The sequence below is a fragment of the Cupressus sempervirens genome, chromosome 8 (assembly GCF_028749045.1).
Source record: "Cupressus sempervirens isolate cs-2001-9-10 chromosome 8, ASM2874904v1, whole genome shotgun sequence".
Classification (NCBI taxonomy): domain Eukaryota; kingdom Viridiplantae; phylum Streptophyta; class Pinopsida; order Cupressales; family Cupressaceae; genus Cupressus; species Cupressus sempervirens.
Genome location: NC_143125.1, coordinates 539,585,824 through 539,607,047, shown reverse-complemented (window position 1 = coordinate 539,607,047; position 21,224 = coordinate 539,585,824). Strand labels below are relative to the sequence as shown.

The window sequence follows — 21,224 nt, the reverse complement described above, 5'->3', positions numbered from 1 at the left end:
ACCTGGAGAGTCCACTTTTTGGGCACTAAAATGATCATATCTTTTGATTGCCAACTCCGATTAAGCCCTAAGATAGACCAAATCGAAGGGAAAGCCGAAAGAAATGACTTGAACAAAACCAAAGGACCAAAAGCCAACAAACACACTCATAAACGAGAAAAAGACGTTGAAGGCTTCAAAAATCAAGCATAGGCTTAACAAACAGAAAAACTAAAAAAACTTGACGAAAGCCTTTAATAAAAAGATTCATTATATCAATTGGAATCGACTGATTGATCAATATTAACCAATTAAATAATGAACTAAACTTAAAGAAATGCAAAACTAAGTTGAAAAGTTTCATACTATTACCTACATTTTGTGGTGACAAAATGCAGTACAATAGGTATCAAAGCACCACATCTCCAACATTATCTAAGTGTGGATTCAGAAAACCTCTTCTCAAGATTTGAGGGTTTCTTTTCTTAAGGGCATTCAAGGGCGTCCAAATTCACCTTATTGTGTGGATTTTGAATCAACTTTTATCAAATTTTGGAGCAAAATAGGCGTCAAAAATTCATTGAAATTTCATTGTTGGAAAGTTTTGGTTTCAAAAAAGATTAATTTTTAAAAAGCACCTTTTTTTTCAAGTTTCTATTTTTGGTAACCCTTCAATCCTTTCAAGCCCTAATTGACATACACTAGGGTTTTTGCCCATAGATTTCCCATACGAACTCGAAACCGAGCAAACCATCTTGTTCGAAAGTTGCTTCCGATGCCAACCTGCTCATTTTGGTGGTTTTATTAGATTCTTCTTTGATGATTGTTATAGGTCATTCAATTCATCCTTCTTTTCTGCACTTCCAAGGCCATAACTTGAGAAAAAGACTTTTCTTTCCAAAAGCCACAGACCATCAGAAATGTCTTAGAATGCTCTATCCAAATCTAGCATCTATATTTCCAGATTTTGCACAAGATATATCTTATTCAATTGTTTTGTATTTTCACATCATGGATGTTAACTTGGTTGTTTTTTCTGCTGGAAACTTTTTTTTTACATTGGATGACTTCACTAGGGCTGTTCTTCATGTATTTATGTGCTTCGTCTTATATGGGCATTTTGAACGTCTTTAGCAAGCACTTTTTTGTTTGTTGATAAACTAAGAAAACATCTTAATCTTGTGTACTTTTTGAAGATTTCGAATATTTTGTTGTGCCTTGTTTTGAGCATGCACTATATTATAAAGTGTTGGGTGGAGTTGTTAAATGCCTTTTATTTTTTCATCACACCTATGTCTTGTGGATGCCCCTCCACGACAACATTGAATCCTAGTGATTTTGTGTGCATTTGATGCCAAGCTCTTTCTTATTGACATTCATATTCTCCTTCATGCACCACTTGGTGGCACACAATTTCAATAAATCTGTCCTGCCTCTCCCTCGTCAGCATCATAAGTGAGTTTGATTGTTGGTGCTAATGCTTCCTTGGTTTTGCTTTGGAGTGAGCTATCTATTCAGTATTTGTTATTATGTAATAGTCGGATGCAATGGTTGTATTTTTATGAGGTAAAGCTACTATATAAACACTATTGCATTCCAATTTTGTGGAGGTGACTTATCCTTTGTCGATGAGTTTTTTGAGACTATTGGTATGAAAGATCACCAACCAAATCTGATCTGATTGGTTGCTGATTGGAGATGTTTGTGTTGTTTGTAATGAGTTTTGATTTAAGTTACAATGCCAATGGTAGTTTGAACTTTGCTAGGTATGGTATGCAAATAAATATGATTTTTGAACTTGAAATGCAAAAATGAAAAATATAAGTGGCTGATGAGAAATATCAGAATTCTGATTTATTTCAACCAGCAATGCGTCTTATCAAAATGAGGTAACTAAATTGCCACAATAGGAATAAGCATGCCAAGAAGTTCAGCGCTCACTCCAAGAATGGGTTTTTTATTCCTAAAACACAATAATATTTGCTTCAAGCTAACTAGGTGCAGACAAAAAGTTTAATTTGCATCACTGATGATTATGAAAAAAAATATGGAGAAATCTCTTAACTCCTACCCCTGGCCTACAGTTAAGATCGTCCTACTAGCTGACAACACTCAAAATGTATTAATCTGAATCATCATGAATCCTTGTTGTCTGAAGGAAGCTTGCAACTGATCTACTGCTAATTCTGACCTGGAAATAGCTGTACAAATTCCAATGCCTTACTTAGGTTGTACAGATGCAAGAGAATGAATATGGCGCTAGAAATGGCACAGCTATTGTAGAGGGACATATGGCTAGTGGATGTACTTCCACCCTCTCATTTCTGCCCAAAAACATCCTCCAACTGCTTTAAGTTGAATTACTTACCTGATAATTGTTGTCAATCTGCCCCACGGTAAATCCTGCGTGAATTCACTACTCAAAAAAAGTTGGGGTTTCTGAAATATCCCTTTCCGGATATTTACTAAAAGTCTTTGATATAAAACTTACAAATTTAAAACTGAACAGTAAACCAGTATTTGAAATAAATTCCAGAACTTAAATCAACTTTATAACTAGAAGATATGCATACAAGAACACTCAGAAAGGCTTGTTTAATTTCCTCCAATATTCAGCAGTACAAATATGTAGGAGTTAAAACAAAAATAACCGCCAAATATGTTATTGTATTATACAACACTAACAGCAATACAATAACATACAACTATCCAAATGATCCAATCTTATAAACAGCAAAAACAGCGAGATTGGAAAATGTAGATAAAACCTGTATGAAGGCTAGGTTTGTGTCCAACCTTCAAATGCTTCTTCAAGGGTTTACATCCTCGAAGAGATAACTAGTAACTGTTTCCAGCTCCCAGATTAATATTTGTTTTACAATCTTCATAACTTCCCATGTGGAGCTTGTTGTATTTTTATCACTTTTCCCAATGTGATGCACGCTCTTTAAAGCAATGTGGGATAAAGCACCTTTTTTGTCCTTTAGTCACTTAAGTGAACATAGTACCTTTTTTAAATAAAGTGACAAGTTAAATTTAATTTAAAAGTCACTTAGTCAATAAACCATATAATCATCAAGCATCAAAATAACTGAAAAAACGAACTAGGATAAGCATGTGCAATAGCTCATTGGAAAGCTCTCGGCGAGACGCTTCCAAACCAACATTGAGATACCAAGAATTCTGAGCTCTATTTACTTACTAAAAATAGTAATAATTCGAACAACCTTAAGTATCCGGACAACCTGCCAAAACTGCTCTAATGGGTCTGAAACTAGAAATGTCTAGGCCAAATCTCGAACTGAACACCGTTAAGAACTTTTTCGCCCTTGAAACCAAGGTGAAGTGAGCCGACAACACCAAATTATAATCTCCCAGAAAAAGGGGGACATTTCAAAGCCTCCCTTCTCAAAGATACCTGTAGAAACCAAATGCTAGGACCCCATACTCTCCTCGAAAAAGAGGTTCTACACCTCAGTCGATGTACCCCGGCATGCATCTTCCCAGACTCGGAATGGTGAAACAATACAATAGGAATCGATGTGCCAAATAACTGAATGTCAGGATCCCAAGTCTCACCATAAAGGGACACCAACTGCCCTATGTACCAATACCCTCAGTTAGCATGAATGCCTCACTCCATGAGTGACTCTATGAGTCTTTACTATCAAGTAAAGATGGGAACTTGACCATATACCAATATCCACCCCAAGATGATAGCAACCAAACTCTCCAACAAGTTCCCCAATAAAAAGCAATACATAGGGATGCCCCACCTGGATCCTAAGTGCGAACTTGTGCCTTGTTTGAGATACCACTGACCAGCTCCTGTAATATCTGTACCACTATACCACTATACCACTCCTGTAATATCTGTATCAACAAAGATAGATCAGGCCAATCTGACTTCACCACCATATCACCCTGCTAAAAACAGAGTAATCCTAATCTCTAGAACTGTTGAGACACACAAATCATAATCCTGTGACTGTGTAATAACATAGCATAATCCACCAAATATAAGATACTATTAACACTCGGATTCTCGATCACCCAATTAACATGATCCTGGGTAAAGGGAAGCGTCATTGGTGAATCACCAACATCAATAATGCTAACACTACCTTCTATATACTGCTGAATAAAAAATAGACACCTCATGTGGAACGTAGGGTAATGTATGTTCTCCCCACTCATTTACAAATAACTTATTGACCCTTGAAGGCCAAATAGAATCAGCGAATATACTACTAACATTCACAAGCAAATCACCGATAGCTAGAATATACCGATAAGTAAAATCACCAATCAACAAGTAGGCTGTGGCCATCTCATAAGAGATAGGTGATAAAACTCTGGGTAAGCTGAAAAATCCCTCAAAGCATGCTAAGGATAAATATGAACTTCCTACTCCACCATTAGTACCTTTGCTCATGTCAAAATCTTCATAAAAGGAAGTTTCACCATTAATTGAAATCTCTGAATTCTCCTCATTTGTTGTATCACTAACCATGTGCTCATGTGAAGATGTATAGCTGCTATCATAAAAATCAGAATTTCTAGACTCATCAACATGCTGATCCATAGAATGATTCTCATCATAGAAAGTTTCACATGGGGAACACGTGATTGAATTACATTGTTTGCCTTCAAATTTACCCACTTTATGAATTTCTTCAATGATTTGTGTGATTTCTTGTGTCCTTGAACCCCGGTTATCTTCTTCATGAGTAGCAGCCCCACTCGTTTGATTTTCAACTTTGTGGATGGAGTAATGCGTTAAGCTCAATTGAAGGTATAGCTCATCTACCTCACTCTCCTTGTCCCTCCCAAATTTTATTGCTGGATCTCTATCCATTAATAGTTGCAAGTACTCATATTTCATCATTTTCAAAGTTTTAAAAATAGTATATAAAAGAGGACTTGTGACACCACATACATTCCCATACCTCTCTTCTATCACAATCTTCTGCATGAGATCCTCAATCAAATTGGAAGAATCATCCATCCTCATCAACACTTGGACAATCTTGTCCTCTTTGACCAAAAGCATATCCAATAAGTCGAAGAGTAATAAAGGTTTTTGATCATCTCCTTCGAACACAAGCGAGCTGTCCTCCATAGAATTTTCTGATTTTTCAGCACCTAGGGAAACAACATTTTCAAATATATCCTCTAACTCAACATGTGCCAGATCATCTATCCTACCAACATTGTGGTCCATTTGCTCCTCCTCAAAGTTTGACATAATTTCCAGCCTAGTATCACCATAAAATTCATCCAAGTTGATTTCCATGTAAGCAAATAAGATGTTGGTGTTTTCCATGTCTAAATAAGATGGGGAGTTGCCAACATTGGTGGTTTGGTCAACTCTTCTACCTGGGCCATCAATATGCTCATCAAAAGGACTAGTGTAAACAGCTCCATAAGATACTTTTGTCCCCCAATTACTTGCTAGTATACTTGTGCCATTATTAGTACTACTATCAAATTGATTAATACCTGCCCTATGCAAACTTCTGTATCTATCCTCTGCAAGGAGATCTCGAGCCAATTCATAGCATTTGTTTCTTATCATATCCGTCTTGTTTTGCAACTCTAGCTGAAAGTCCACATAATTAATGAAAAGAAATTCTTTTTGAAGCTTTGACGGGAATTTGTTATAATCATCGTATAGTCTCCTTACTTCAGTTCTACATTTATAAGGATCTTTGGCTTGCCCTGGGCTCTTCACTTCTTTCATCATTATGGATATATCTTTCCAGCATGCCAAGCTATTGTATTTGCGTATCTGTTGTGGGTGGAATCTTCAACTCTGCTTCTCAAACAGTTATCCCGATACCACTGCTTATTGATTCAAATACTGTAATAGTCTCCGATTGTTCTGATTAAATAGTTCAAGACCGTGGTAACTGGTGAACCTATAGCTGTCTATCTTGATGTGTTACTCACGTTTTATATGCCAATAGAACTTGCAGATAACGTCCAACTCAACAATCACTATTGTTGTGGCCCGACTGTACTGGGTGTTGGAATGTCGTCTGGAAGGGTATAAGAACTGAATCAACCAACAGAAATTTACGATCTTGCTTCTTTAAAGTCTACTCATTCCTTATTCCAAACTTAAACTCCCAACTGACCATTGTAATAATACTTGGCCAATTCTAATCACAGAGTTCTGATATGTAACTAGGTAATTGGTCAAACAGTTGGCTTACAACCTAGGGTTGGATGGAGACAATAAATAGCATGCAACTTACGCTTGTGCTTCCGATCAAGTATTTGCTCCAAACGCTTCATCCATCCTAAATTAGGATGCAATTGCAAAGCTGTTGCCGAGTGAAGATATACAATTGTATTAGGTTTTTGTATTAGAGGTTCAAATTCCAATAATTTATATCATACTTGATTTGTAACTCCTCCATACTGGCACAGATCACCAAATAAGCATCCAAATTCACCTCCATGCATGCAAGTGTGTGATGAGACTTTCTATATATGCCAAAATACCCAATGCAATACAACTGATCAAATGTCAAGAATCACTAATACTAATCCAACTAGTCCTATAGGATGTAAAATACTCATTCAGTGACTTGAGAAGCCGCGTGATTGATATTGAAATTCACCCAACTACTTATAACACGACAGTTGCTATGTGTGGCTGCTCAATATCACCCGTGGTAGAGTATTCACCATTCATTCATGCAAAACAATGCCCGCACTAGGCAACTACGTTGGCTCTCACTAATAAGGAATCTGATGTGATTGGTCAATGCATTCCAGCTCCAGAATTCACCCACATTAAAACCAAACTAAGCTATAACAATCTCAATCCTCCTTATGATATTACTAGCACCTGAGCATCTCCAATTCTTTAATTCTAGTTCCTTTCCTATGCCCAGCCTTGCTCAAACAACTCGTTGAATGAATGAATGAATCCTCCTACCATTCTCCCATTGCCTCAAAGACTATCCTCAACATACACAAAGAGGGGACATTACAGGAGAAAGCATGCCAACGTGACCACTAGGTTGCAATGTAACTCGCGGGGAGAAGAATGTAACGGTGGACAAAAATAGTGGAAGTGGATCGTCACATTATGCCAAGTCACATGAGCATCCAAGACAAAGTCCCAACTTTACTATCTGTGTCATGTAGAGACCTGTGAATAGGCAATGCAGGCAACCACAGTCTCGACAAAAGTAATTGCTTCCGTCCACTACTGAATGCACCTGAACTGAAATTTTTCACGGGAATATATCCACAACTGTCCACCCGACCAAACTAGTGTCTTGGTTGTTTGGCATGATGTTGGGAAGGGTCGGCTTACTCAGCTCCACGTACTAGCTGCCGACTACCTACTGGTTCCACAACCTGTTGGTTATGTTCTTACGGAGGAGTTTGTCGAGTATTACTCGTTCATTCCACATGTTCCAATGACCCAAACTTGGCTTGCTCTCCCAATGCTTATACTAGCTACTAGTACTCATGCTGTCAATAAACTCTACCTTCTCAAGCTGCATTTCTTCTCTATAATGATCCTGAGGCATGCTTGAAATAATAAAGTAGTACCCACATGAGCTTCCCAACACCTGTAACTCCTAAAACCGCAGAAGCTCAAGATACTAGTTACTTAGAAATCTGCCATTGTTGGAAATCTTGCAAACTGTAACTAACATTACTGAATGGAGTTGGGGCTACATCCAAGCTCCTTGCACACACATTCCAAGGGTTTTTGTCCTTGGTATTTTCAGTCACATTTAAGCAACCAATGAGAACTGATATTTGACTTCATAAAATTTTGCGTTGCATGATTCCACAAGATGGCAGGATTCTTGGCTCTGATACCACTAAAATATCCCTTTCCGGATATTTACTAAAAGCCCTTGTTATAAAACTAACAAATTTAAAACTGAACAATAAACCAATATTTGAAATAAATTACAAAACTTAAATCGACTTTATAACCAACAGATATGCATACAAGAACACTCAAAAAGGCTTGTTTGATTTCCTCCAATATTCAGAAGTACAAATATAAGTAGGAGTTAACACAAAAATAACCGCCAAACACATTACTATATTATGCAACAGCAATACAATAACATACAACTATCCAAATGATCCAATCTTATAAACAGCAAAAACAGTCAGATTGGCAAATGTAGATAAAACCTATAAGAAGGCTAGGTTTGCGTCCAACCTTCAAATGCTTCTTCAATGATTTGCATCCTCGAAGAGATAACCAATAATTGTTTCCAACTCCTAAATTAATATTTGTTTTAAATATTATAATCTTCATAACTTCTCATGTGGAGCTTGTTGTACCTTTATCACTTTTCCCAATGTGATGCACGCTCTTTTAAGCAATGTGGGATGAAGCACATTTTTTGTCCTTTAGTCACTTAAGTGAACATAGTACCTTTTTTAAATAAAGTGACAAGTTAAATGCACTTTAAAAGTCACTTAGTCAATAAACCATATAATCATCAGGCATCAAAATAACTGACCAAATGAACTCAGATAAGCACATGCAATAGCTCATTGGAAAGCTCTCAATGAGACGCTTCCAAACCAACACTGAGATACCAAGATTTCTGAGCTCTGCTTACTAAAAATAGTAAGTATCCGAACAACCTGCCAAAACTACTCTGATGAGTCTGAAACTAGAAATCTCTAGGCCAAATCTCAAACTAAACCTCGTAAAGAACTTTTTTGCCCTTGAAACCAAGGCAAAGTTAGCCGGCAACACCGAATTATAATGTCCCAAAAAAAGGGGGGCATTACACTTTTCATCCAAACTTCAGATCTTCACGGAGTTTTCAATCCTAGAATCTCAACTTGTTTCTCAAACTCTTTGCCAAAGCTCAAACTCAATGCTCAGCTCTAAAAATGAACAAATGTATGATCAAATGATTGCCTCCAATGTTCTTTGCGATTCTAGGATTGCACTTTCTTATTTTAATATATTTATTCAAATTTAAATAAGATAAAGTCTCCTTGGTATGGCCGGTGGAAATCGGACTAAATGAATTTAAATATTCATTTTGTATTCATGTGTTAATACCCCTCAATGGCCCTCTTTTAAAACAACTTTATCCTTAGTTACTGATTCTTGAAACGAATCCGATTCGGACACGTGAATCGGATCCGTGGGTTCGTGATTACTTTTTTTCCCAATTATGATTCGTAAAGGATTCGTGTATATATATATATATATATATATATATATATATATATACACACACTAAAAAATGAGAGAAATATACATAATTCTAAAACTAAATCATTTCAAAGTATGAATCTAATATTCTAAATCATTTCATGGTATGAATCTATGGATCAAATCCATAATGATTATAAGAAAATAATCAGAAAAAATTAATTAATTTTTTTTTCAAAAATATATATAAAAAATCCGGACAAATCCAGCCATGGATCCGAATCCAGATCCAACTTCTAGGGCACGAATCCGATAACTAAGACTTTATCTCACTAGGACATGGGGTACATTTATTGCTTCATTAATTTATTATAAAGTGATATTATTAATCGCTTTATTGTTATTTTATTAAATATTAAAATCAATACTTAAATAATTAATTTTTATTCAAATATCATCACCTAGCTATAACAAACCGAACACTAATGAAGCTCATCCCATTCTAGTGATGTCCAAATATAGCAGGTGAACTCACAATCCACTCCTATAAATTAGGGATCCCCTCTAAAATTTAGGAACTACAACCATAGCCTTTAAAATGGCCCTTGAGGTCCCTACTAAGTTTTGGTGAACTCTCGGTCAATTCCTAAAAAATGGGGAATCTCACCTACAAAAAGGAGACTATCTCAAACTATCCAAAATGACTTGTAAAGCTCGCTGCTAAGCTCCACAACCCTTGGTTGGATCTCCGAACCACTATGCTGACCTACAAGAACCCCTGATTATAGGCCAGCCTCTATTGCAGTTTTAACTGCCTAAGGGAGATTACATGGCAACTGTAATTTAGACTAGCAATTTACTCTCGCATGGTTGTAGTGTTGTTGGAGTCACTTGTGTAGATTCCTATTCCATTTGAGTCTTCGACTAACAAACGTTTTGCCTTTGTTTTCCATATGTTTAGTGTTCGAGTAGTGTTGTTGGGGCATCCATGTAGATTCTCGTCTTCTTGATCCTAATCGTCATCTTTTTTCAGGGGAGGCTCTTTATTCAGCAGTATAGCAATTATCACTTAGTAATTGACTATATCTTCCTTGTTCTTTAAGGATGTTCTTCATGTTCCTATTCTATTGGGGATATTTCTTGGAGGTTTCTTAGCCCGTCCTTTTATTCATTTCATGTTTCTTTAATACAATGCATCTCTTGCTCTTAGAGAGGAGTTTTCTCCCACATGGATTTTCTCTCTTTTCTCTACTTTTAGAGGATTTCATTGTATGTGGGTACCTAACTATGCCTTTTATTGTCGTGACTTGTTCATGCACTTCATTCTTAGAGCTTTTTTGTCTCCCTAAATTTCACTTAAGGGAGATGTTAGAGAGTGCATATTTGTTGCATCAGGCAAATTTGCATATGTTGCATTAATTAATTCTTAATAGGCTCAAGAATATTCTCATACATAATAGAACACATGTTTGCACATGCATACCTAACTTAAGTTCACTTAGGTGAGCCTAATTTAGTTTAGTTCATTCTAGTTGGGTTCCAGTTTTCTACTTTAGCTCTAGTTTGCATATCATGCACTAGTCTGTATATCTTAGCTTTTCTAGCTTTTTCCTTTATTTTTAGTGACATGATTTTCTGTACAAGCATGTCATTGTATTCATTGCAATTTATCTTGCAATTGTGTAATCTTTGTTTCTTAAGAAATGTAGCAGTTATTTTATTTTTCCCCTCTTTGAGGAAGGTGTTTTTATTCTTCTTTTTGATCCTAGAGGTGCTTGCATTGCAAATTTCCAGATGGATCCATAGTTTCAACATGATACCAAAGCACATCTCCAACCTTTGAGTACTTTCAAAAGGCTGTTGCATTCATTTTTAAAAAGCTATTGACTGGAGCTATATGTTGGAATTGGAAGTTTACACAAGGTCAATCTTGATATCAATATTGAAGAGCTATCCTGTCACTAGAGAAAACTCAATTAAAAAAAAATTACTCTCTCTACAAACTTTGATATTGGCTTGGAATTAAGCTTGTTGCTGCTGTTAGCGAAAGTGAGGATCAGATAGCTATCTGACAGTCTTTTTGTCATGACTGGTTGCTACAATATTTCCAGTTAACGAGCTGCCACAAGCATCGATTAGTGTGTTTGCAAGTAGAAGAGATGTTGCAAGTCTCCTGAAGATTCATGAGAGATTTTATCTCATTCCATCAAACAGGCGCGTGCTCAGGCTGGAGTAGTACTGGGATGGGTGACCTCCCAGGAAGTCCCAGTGCTTCACCCCTGTGAGCATCACCTAGATCCAATGAGTGCTAAGTGTTCCATTTATTCTCATGAGAGATGGATTCATGTTGAATCACTACTCATGAAACATGGGTCAATGAGTTTGACTCAAAATCACACAGTTAAATCCTAATAGCAATATATCAATTTGACTTACTGTGGAAATTATCTCATACTTATCCATCAAACATGTTACCATGTTTTCTTCCAAAAGCTTATATTGGTGAGCCATACCTGTAAGTTAATTAACTTAATTCGTGGCTTGCTTCCTAGTTGTCAATTTGATGAAGATTGTTACTGTTATGACAGCAGATGTTCAATCTGAAATGTTTGATCATTATTATTATACTGTCATTATTTTTTATGTTTACATTATTCAATATGCAATGAAAGTCGAATGAAACAATTCAAGTCTCAATACCAATCAAAACAAGCCAACAGAACTGGACTATGGCATGCATTGTATTGGCTGAAGTTTGAACCAATTATTAATGGTGGACTTCACAAAAAAAAAATTGGGCTAACTCACTATAAGGCTCTGCAGATTGTATGTGCAAGATTAAACTGTTACTCATTTGAAAAAAGTGACAAATTTTATACAACGCTTTCAAAGAAAATCTCTAAGTCAGAAAAAGTGACAAATTATTAAATTATGCTGCTCATCATTAAGCTATTATGTCATTGCTGAAAAAATGTTCAAAAAAGATAATTCCAATCTAGAAAGCCTTGAATATCTTTAGAATTAATTAAGAGCATATGAAAAATTGAAGAAATACAACTCCTACACACTGGTGAAACTTAAAAGCTAAGAGATGCTATTAATATTAACTACAATACTATTATTCTGTTGTGATGTCTACAAAAGAAAAAGAATTGAAAAACACATGAATTAATTCCTTTTCCTTAGCTCTGAAATTGAGGGTTTCTTGTCTACAGAAGACTGTTAAAACTAGCATCAGACTAATGTGATTTAAGCAATGCATGTCACACCTTTTATCTTGATTATAATGTAAGATATCGTTAAAAACAATATTTTAATTTTTCCCCAATAAGTCTTTGATACCAACCAGTAAATGCTCAATCCTGATGGTACAGAAAGGGAGAAATAACCAATCATAAGAGGAAGAAACTTCAGTATGATTTGTGTGTTCTTTTGACTTGGGTCATCAGTCTGCAACATTACAAAAGATAGAACCGTATCAAACTTAATGGTGACATTGTATATTGACTATCTACTGAATAACAGAACATGACAGGAATCGTCTTGGCTGAAAACACTTCCTTGGTATTATTTATTATCTCAATTGATATTTATCAAAGCAGTACCCACAATTTACAATACGAACCTGAGGAGTCTGTATGACCTGCATTGAAACATACTGAGAAGCAACAAGCGCAACTGGCAGAACAAGATAAGCAAATGTATCTGACCAACCCAATGGTGGATGACCATCCTGCAAGGACCAAACAAAATCTCTGAATCAGGTAAATAATTCATTAGATATTGCCTTCTTTAATTTATATGCAAAAATGCAGATTACCGATGTATACAAGCAATCAAATGTTTTAGTTCCTTGAGCTTTGTTTATGGTGATACTAGGGCAAGATTTGGAAGACTTACACATTACAACAAGGACCTTTTTGAAATGGGCGCAGTCATTACTTACGTCAATAATTAATTATTATCAATATCTTATTGCTATTCAACACTCTTAGAACCTCAAGGTAAAAAACCATATAAAAGATTCAAAATAGGAATCCCACAACACAGGGAGAGTCAAAATAGGGTATGAAACAAACAATACATCAAAAACCACTAAGATTATCTAAACAATTACAATATACAAGAGTTTTTGTCTCTGGTGAGATTGAAGATGATATTCGTAACAGCCTGACTGCTATGCATCTCAAGGTAGGGACTGTAATATTGACTGATGGCTAATCGACATAGCTTACTATTGACGAAGTAAACTTTGCAGATAATATTATGATAGTTATGGGTTGTTCATCCTCCTGCATTAATGAAAATTCTAGCATAGTACAATTTACCTATACTAAGATTGTAAAAGAAAATTAAAACTAAAAAACTAAAACTACTTTAAGTGTACATAACATAAGATACATTTATTAATGTCCAACAAGAGACCACAAAGGGGTCAAAGAGACTGCCAACAAAAACAGAGGGGTCCAAAGGAAAAACCCTGCTAAACCCCACTAAGGGTTCTAACTAACTTCTAAGCAATCGTGAACAGCCTCAAAACTGAAGTATATGCAATAGGACCAGTCAAAACCTTAGGCTACTTTGGAGTAATCCTAGAAGAAGAACGTTGTTGCCGATAGAAGCCTGTCTTGGGCTACAGAGATCTGGAATAAGGGGTGGTGCCAAGTTGATGCTTGGCGTCATGTGCCAAGTAAAGCCCTATAAAGTAGGAGGTAATGAGCGGGCAATGTTGAGGCATTATAGGATGTTGGTGCTGGAGTTTGTAGTCCTGAAGATAAAGGGCAAGACAAGGCACCTCTGGTTCGTGTATCTAAAAAATGATGCAAATTGCTTAAGAACCCTTAGTGGATAAGATGGAGTGCTCCTCTGACTCAACCACCCTGATGCTACAAAGCTAACAAATCATGTGTACTTTGTCAATATTTGATGGTTAGTCTCGAACTACAGCCAATGTGAACCTGCTATGAAAGAACCAAGGGTGATCCCGACAAAATGTGACCTAGTAGGATAAGTAAGAAGGGCAAGCAATAAGTCTGTCCTTCAACTCTAGAAAGTTCTCCGCAAAAAAGGCCATCTTAGGGTGAATATTTCCATGGGTATTAATCCAAAAAGTGTGAACGAATTGTCTATATATGTTTTTTGATGCACCTATTCAATTCCTAGTGGACAGGACGAAGCGGGGCGGTGGGGCATCCAAAGAATACTGGAAAGGAGAGAGGTGATCCATTTCAATCCCAACAGACCGGCCAAAATATCAGCAAACCATCCACAAGCCCAACCCGAGGAGACAACAAAACAATCGATAAACTCTGAAGAGCAAAGACTAGGTAGGGATATTTGGAATGCCCATTCCCTAAATCAGCAAAAGCTTTGAAGGCCGTGAAGGTACTATATCAGATCACATCTCGCCTCAAACCTGAAGGGATGAGCCCTAAACTCTTCAAGAGTAATGTTGTGTGGAATGGATTTCTTGCATCAAATGATGCACTGATGGAGGAGGAATTTGAACCCACTCGGCAAAAGCCCAATCACAATCCAACAAAGAACTGCCCCACACCACCAAACAAGAGAGAACAATACGTTTGAAAAGTGTATCCATAACTATCATCTTGAACAAAGCGTCCTAGAAGTGGGGCCGAAAACATTGTCACTCGAGGAGGGCCAACGAACCATTCCTCTTATTTATCCATGACTGAAGACCAGGTCTCATGGTAAAGCGGCACTCGAAGAATTTGACCCCAAGGTATGTGTATGAGGAAGAGATCTCCACCTCCAAACCTCTGCAAAAGAAACTGAGATGAGAGATCTTAATTGCATTGAAGACCATCATCATGGTCTTCCCCAAATTAACTATCAAATGTTGCAACTCATAAAAGGACAGAAGACCATCTAACTATCTCTACAAACCCTCCAGAGAGGATGCTAAAAGAACAACATCATCTGCAAAAAGAAGAATAGAGATCAGATCCTAGTGAAGAAGGCAATCATCCCTAAAAGAGAATAGTTGTGAAGTGTAATGACCCTGCTCAAATCTGATTGAAAACTTTTGATTGAAGGCTTAAGAAATTTTCTCAAACACTTTGCATACAAGGGTCATATGACTGATATAACTTTTCAGTTTGCTAAAATGACTTTTTTCTTCAATTTGCATCACTAAGAATGCTCGCAAGAAGACTCCAGATTGTTTAAACAATGACCTAACATGAATGTGCAACTAATTTTGGCAATATTCAATGCATATATATGATCTAAGCATGAGAAATGAACACCTACAGCCAATTGGCATTTTTACAAACAGTTGGTATGCAAACTAACTAGCTGATAATAAATGATATTGAATTGCTCAAATGACACCAGCAACTATTATCTCCTTAATTGCAATGAAATTTCTAATACAATGCTCATGAAATATGGCCAAGACTCTTGGCATTTACATGGGTTACAAAAAATGATAATGTTGGTACAATGCACACCTACAGCTGAAACTTATAACACCTAAAATGCAATGCTAACATGTATGTAAACAAAGGAACCTGATTGTAGATAGCTGTAATAATTTTCACCAATGCTACCTTTTCACTTTGCTTTTTTGGACTGCTTTTTCGGATCTTCTTTTTCGGACAAGTTTTTCAAATTTCCTTTTTTGGATCTGCTTTTTCTGATCTGCTTTTACGGACTGCTTTTTCGGATTGTTTTTTTTCAATATAGCACAAATAGAAGACTAAAGTATCTTCCTCCCAGCTGCAATAATTCAAGTGATATTTCACACCCTCAAAATTGCGTACCAATTGAGAGTTTTCATTCTCAATGGCCAATTGCGACTACTGCAGAAACCCTAGGCTCCACAATGCACATCAACAAACATCAACATCAACAACAACAAATCTGCCTGGTGAGAATGAAGCCCAGGATGCCTATTTATTCTTTTTTCTCCACTTTCTCCAGAAACTTCTAGAACATTATTTTATTTATTAAGTGACTTTATAAAATATTTTATTATTCAAGTCACTTTATTAAATTAATTAAATATAAAGTTACCTTTTAATATTTGTTTATTTGATAACTTTATAAATAATTAACTTAATACCACTTATTTATTTAATTAAAATGATTAATTAGTCATCCTCATAAAATATTCATTATTTTGGACAACTTAATTAATTTAATTAATTAAACCAAATTACCTCCAGAAAGGGGACATGACATGAAGGTACCTCTCTAACTCATCAATGTAGATACCAAAAAAAGGAGGTGACAAGGGGTAGTTGCTTGACCCACACAATGCTCCTAATGAATTTCAAGAACCCGAAAGAGGTCTTGAGATGGTCCAAAACCACTTGTAGAGTCTTGTGATAGTTACCAAACGAGTCTTTGAAATACCGACATTCTGAAGCCTCTAAAAAATGGTCATCCTAAGAACACAGTCAAAAGCTTTGTACAAGTCCACAAAGCAACAATACACCTTCAAGAAGTTCTGGTGTGCCTCTTCAATGCTGCCTTGAAGAGTCAAGATGTGATCCATAGTTTAGATAATTAAATCGGAAACTAGCTTTCCTCTTGGCATAGATGTGAAAGTGATCCAACTCTCTCGACAGAATAATATCGACAATTGTGGTGTATAACTTGGGGAAGATGTCCCCAATCATAATGGTCTTGAAATTATCAAGGTTTGCAACAAGACCCTTCTTGTGGGTTAGATGGATGATGTGGTGTGACCAAGGAGGGAAACACATGCAAACAACATGGTTGAAGAAATTGGCTAAATAGGACCACAGAAACATGAAGCCGCATTCAAAGAACTTGGCCTGAAAATCCTCTTCATCAGACATTGTGCTAGATTTCATAGCTTTGACCACCTCCCAAATGGTGTATGAGAAAAGATAACAATGATGGGGGATGTAACCTAGAAAAGATGCCCATCGAAGACACTGTAGAACACAGAGGTATGGGAAAGAAGATATTTCTTATGGCAGAGGCAATGGCGGTAGGAGGCCTTGAGGGATGTGTAGTGCAATAACCCCAACCGGCTCTAGCTTTCACGAACTTCAATTTCTTTACTAATCAATTGTTTGACATTTTGTCAAACACTTGGCAAGCAGACTTTGCTAGATCAAATATGTTGTTCTTGTTGGTTTTGTATTTAGTTCAAGAGTTATTTGCATATAAACATGAAATGAAAATTCTGATTTGAAAAGTGATTCTCCCAACACAAGAATAACTCTGAATTTTTATTCAATAACATTAATGGCTGCAATGAAATAAATAAATACAAGAAAAGAACCTAATAGTAGAATGACTCATAAAATGGTTATAGCAGACCCCATTATGCTCGCCTTGTATAATTCAACAAAACCAACTTAATAGATGCATTGCAACATTGATTCCAATAATAGTCACGTCCACAAGTCTGGATAATAAACAATGTGTAACTACAACAGCCCAATCTGGCTGCAATCTCCATGCCAAACGGCTGATAAAGATGCCAACAACAAGGTGAATATGCACATTTCCAATAAACACCCAGTTCTGCAATAACCCAAATGCTTAATTGCAGCTAATTCTGGTGCCTAGAATGCAACGTCTATGATGCATCTAATTCCCAACTGTAATTGATAATTGCAGATGCCCAACTCAGCTAATTGCTTTCAGTATTTGAATGCTCTCAATTTGCATATTAGAACAATCAATTCTCAACAATAATTTGCTACTCAATTTTTCAATTCAATTCTCAGACTTCAAACCCTCAGCCAACAACAAAGAAATTATAATATTTAATTGTATAAATGCTCCTCAGCCACAGTTAATATAGAAGGAGGAGGCAATAATGAAACTCAAAAGTCCACAATACCTTAGCTATGGATTCTCATAATTAAATCCACAATACTTCAGCTGTTGATCCCAAACTCTTATACTTCAGCAAGGGCACAAACTTCAGACTCAGAAATGTCACAAGGACAATAAGAGTAAAATAAGATAATCAAATAATTGGATACCTTTCTCATCATATGGACTCATATTTATAACCTTCAAATGGCACAAGTTTCCCAAATAAACTCAACAACCTTAAAAATGTAATAGCGTCATTATAATATAATTATTAATTGCTTTTGGCTCCCAAAAATATTAATACTCTTAACACACAAAGCCACTATTTCTTGTTCCCACGATTTAAACTTTTCGTCCTGGTTCCAACACGCTGTGATACTAAGGTGACCAACATACAACGCCAACAAAAATACCAACCTCAGCGTATTTAGATGAATAATAATAATAATTCACCCATCTTGTGAAAACAACTAAAGAAGCATCAGACTCAAATTCTAACAACACCAAAGTGATCTTGATGATGAAAGACAATGAATGAACCTGACGGGGTGACTTACTATAAGTAGATGCTCCCTCCAAAATTCTTGGAGCCCAAAATAAAAACTAAGAGAGTCACTCAACTCTTCTAACTCAACTGAGCTCATCGAAACCAACAAATTGACCTACTATAAATAGTAAGTCCCTCAAACGGAGCCAAAACATACCATAGGCTACTGAAAAGCCTATAACCACACAATTGAGACCCTCAAATCCCACCATCAGCTCACGAGGGTCACGATGGTGAACTGACCTAGCCAATTGCAGGAACCTACTAAAAAAGGGTTATGAAGCATGACGGTTGATTGTAAGGTCCAATGAGAGGCCTTACAATCATCATTATACCATTTGATCATAGGACGTGTTTTTTGGCATGGGTGGTGGGACCTAGGAGGTGGAAAATGAGGGAATGAAGACATGGCAGCTTCCCAGATGGTTGTGGACAAACAAGTTAATTTAATGGTGATGTGTCCCAGAGTGGAGAAGAGGCGAACAAAGGGAGAAATTGTCTCAGATGGTGAACAAAGATGTCAAGATCACCATTGTCAAGGCGAACAGTGGTACGGGGTGGGGGGGATAGTGGCGAGGAATGAGGGGCAAGGGATGAAGAGATGATGCAAATCAAGGTAGGCAAGGGGAGGTGGCTAACAGAGAGGTCGTTGATGATAGAGATGGACTGCCTAGAAAGGACAAAGTAGTTCACCACCATGAGGCCTACACATGAATTATAAAATAAAATAACAAGAATACTATAGAGAGAACACATGTAGACATTGAAACAGAATGATTTCCAAACTATTAAAGGACATGTTAAACTTCTAAAATAAAATAATTGTTGAATGAAGAAAGAAATTAGTCCATATTTACTGCAACTCTCTACAAATTTATTCAGAGTTGCTACTTCATCTTTAAGAAACATTGAGCTGCAAACAGATTAAAATAGAAATTCTAGATATTATCTCTTCAATAAACATTTGCAAATAGCAAAGGGCTAAAATGTTAAGGAAAATTTGAGATTTATTAAGTCAATAAATTTGAGCAAAATTTCTTCTACTTCATAATGAATAAGTGGGGTATCAGAAGGAAGGGGGGTATCGGTGGTCCACAAGAGAAACCAACCCCCCCCCCCCAAAGGAACCTCAATCACCGTGAGGCCTCTCAACAGAAGGATTAGACATGGAACCAATAGAGACGGAAACAGTAGGCTGCCTCTGAGGTTTTGGAAGAAAGAGGCCAAAGTAGAGAATCCCTCTAAGGCCTCTTGGTACCACATGTTGAAGACAGCCATGAAAAGAAGATGAAAAGTCGAGATGAGTGCAGGTGTGTAAGAGGTTGATGCTACGAAGAGTTATCTCGAAGCTTGATAGCTTCCTCCCTGAAAGAAAGTAAAATCTCCCACAAATCTCATAATAAATATGGCAATAGAAAATGAAATGCTCCTCCGACTTGGTCTCCCCAATGCTGCAAAAGTAGCAAATCATGTCCTTTCTGTCAAACTAGTGATCAGTCTCAGAGCAAAGTCTATGGGAGCCCACCCTAACTGAAGGGACGTGATGTTAACAACAAATCACTATAAGTGTTAATAATAAGCAATAAATAAAGGGATGCAATGTGAACAACAAATCACTAGTTTAGAGGATCTTAAGACTATATGATTGCTTAAGGAAAGGATGCAATTATCAATAATGGAGCTAGTTAATAATACAAACTTCATCAGTAAATTAAAGGAATGATTACAATTTTTATAAAGAGTATATTTGAAAAACTTGCCATAAGAAAAAACTAGGGAAGGCCAAAGGGAAAAAAACTTGACAACTTAAAACACTTGCAAAATTTAATTAGAGATTTATTTTTTTTGCAAAATTTAATGAGATGCATCCAATCAATCAATAAATGAGCACATAAAAGGAAAAAGTTGAGTCTAGATATATTTAATTGATTTAAATGCAAATTGGGTACAAAATAGCATCCTCATGGGGACGTTGATCGTTGGTAGCCTATTAGTCTAAAGTAAAACTAAAAAGGCAAATCATTTTGTAAAACTAAAAGTAAGTACAACACCAAAACATTTTACATCCTCCTCTTTCCAGCTATAGTAAAAACTAGGGGAGGTGTAGAAGTAGAGGGTCTAATCCAAAGAGTTTGCTATGGTTGTGCCTCCTCGCTCAACATGGCAAGGTATGACTTGATATCTAACCTAGATGAAGATAGTTGTTGGCACTAGCAATGACTCATCATCATTCTCAACCTCCTCGTCCTCCTCGATGTAATTAATTGTGAATCCAAACCCACCCCATCCTTCTGCATAGCTCGTCTCTCCAAATCATTGATGTCATCCTTCGCATACTATGTAAGTTGCCCCTGCGATGTCCAATTACCACTACAAGGACCAATATCATCCAAGTCGATTGGAATACTTGATTTTTCCTCTACCTTCCTTGTGTGCAACCAAAGATTATGATGCACAAAGACAAGGTCATTGAGGTAATTCTAACCTTATTTATTCCCCTTCTTCATGTGGGTGGCCTAAAACAAGCTCCAATTGCACTTACAATTGGACGAACTACAAATCTTCCCTCCTTAGTGCAAAATTGTTGAGAATTCCCTCATTAAAGGTTGGCGGGGTCTTTTCATTAGAAGAGCAAAAGAAATCAATCAAAATAAAAATTTCATGCATTTTTTGCATCCTAGGCCTTATATTCTTCTACTGTTGAGT

At 36.6% G+C, this 21,224-nt stretch overlaps 1 protein-coding gene across 4 annotated transcripts in view; it reads right to left on the bottom strand.

Moving 5' to 3' along the window:
• LOC149543575 (inner membrane protein PPF-1, chloroplastic-like) overlaps nt 1-21,224 on the bottom strand; it is a 223,081-nt gene that overhangs the window by 68,009 nt on the left and 133,848 nt on the right. For all 4 annotated transcript variants that reach the window (XM_089798350.1, XM_089798351.1, XM_089798352.1 and 1 more), the window contains 2 exons: nt 12,771-12,878; nt 12,492-12,595 (listed from right to left, as the gene is read on the bottom strand). In XM_089798350.1, coding sequence (XP_089654476.1) covers nt 12,492-12,595; nt 12,771-12,878 — 212 coding nt within the window. The remainder of the gene's footprint in view (nt 1-12,491; nt 12,596-12,770; nt 12,879-21,224) is intronic.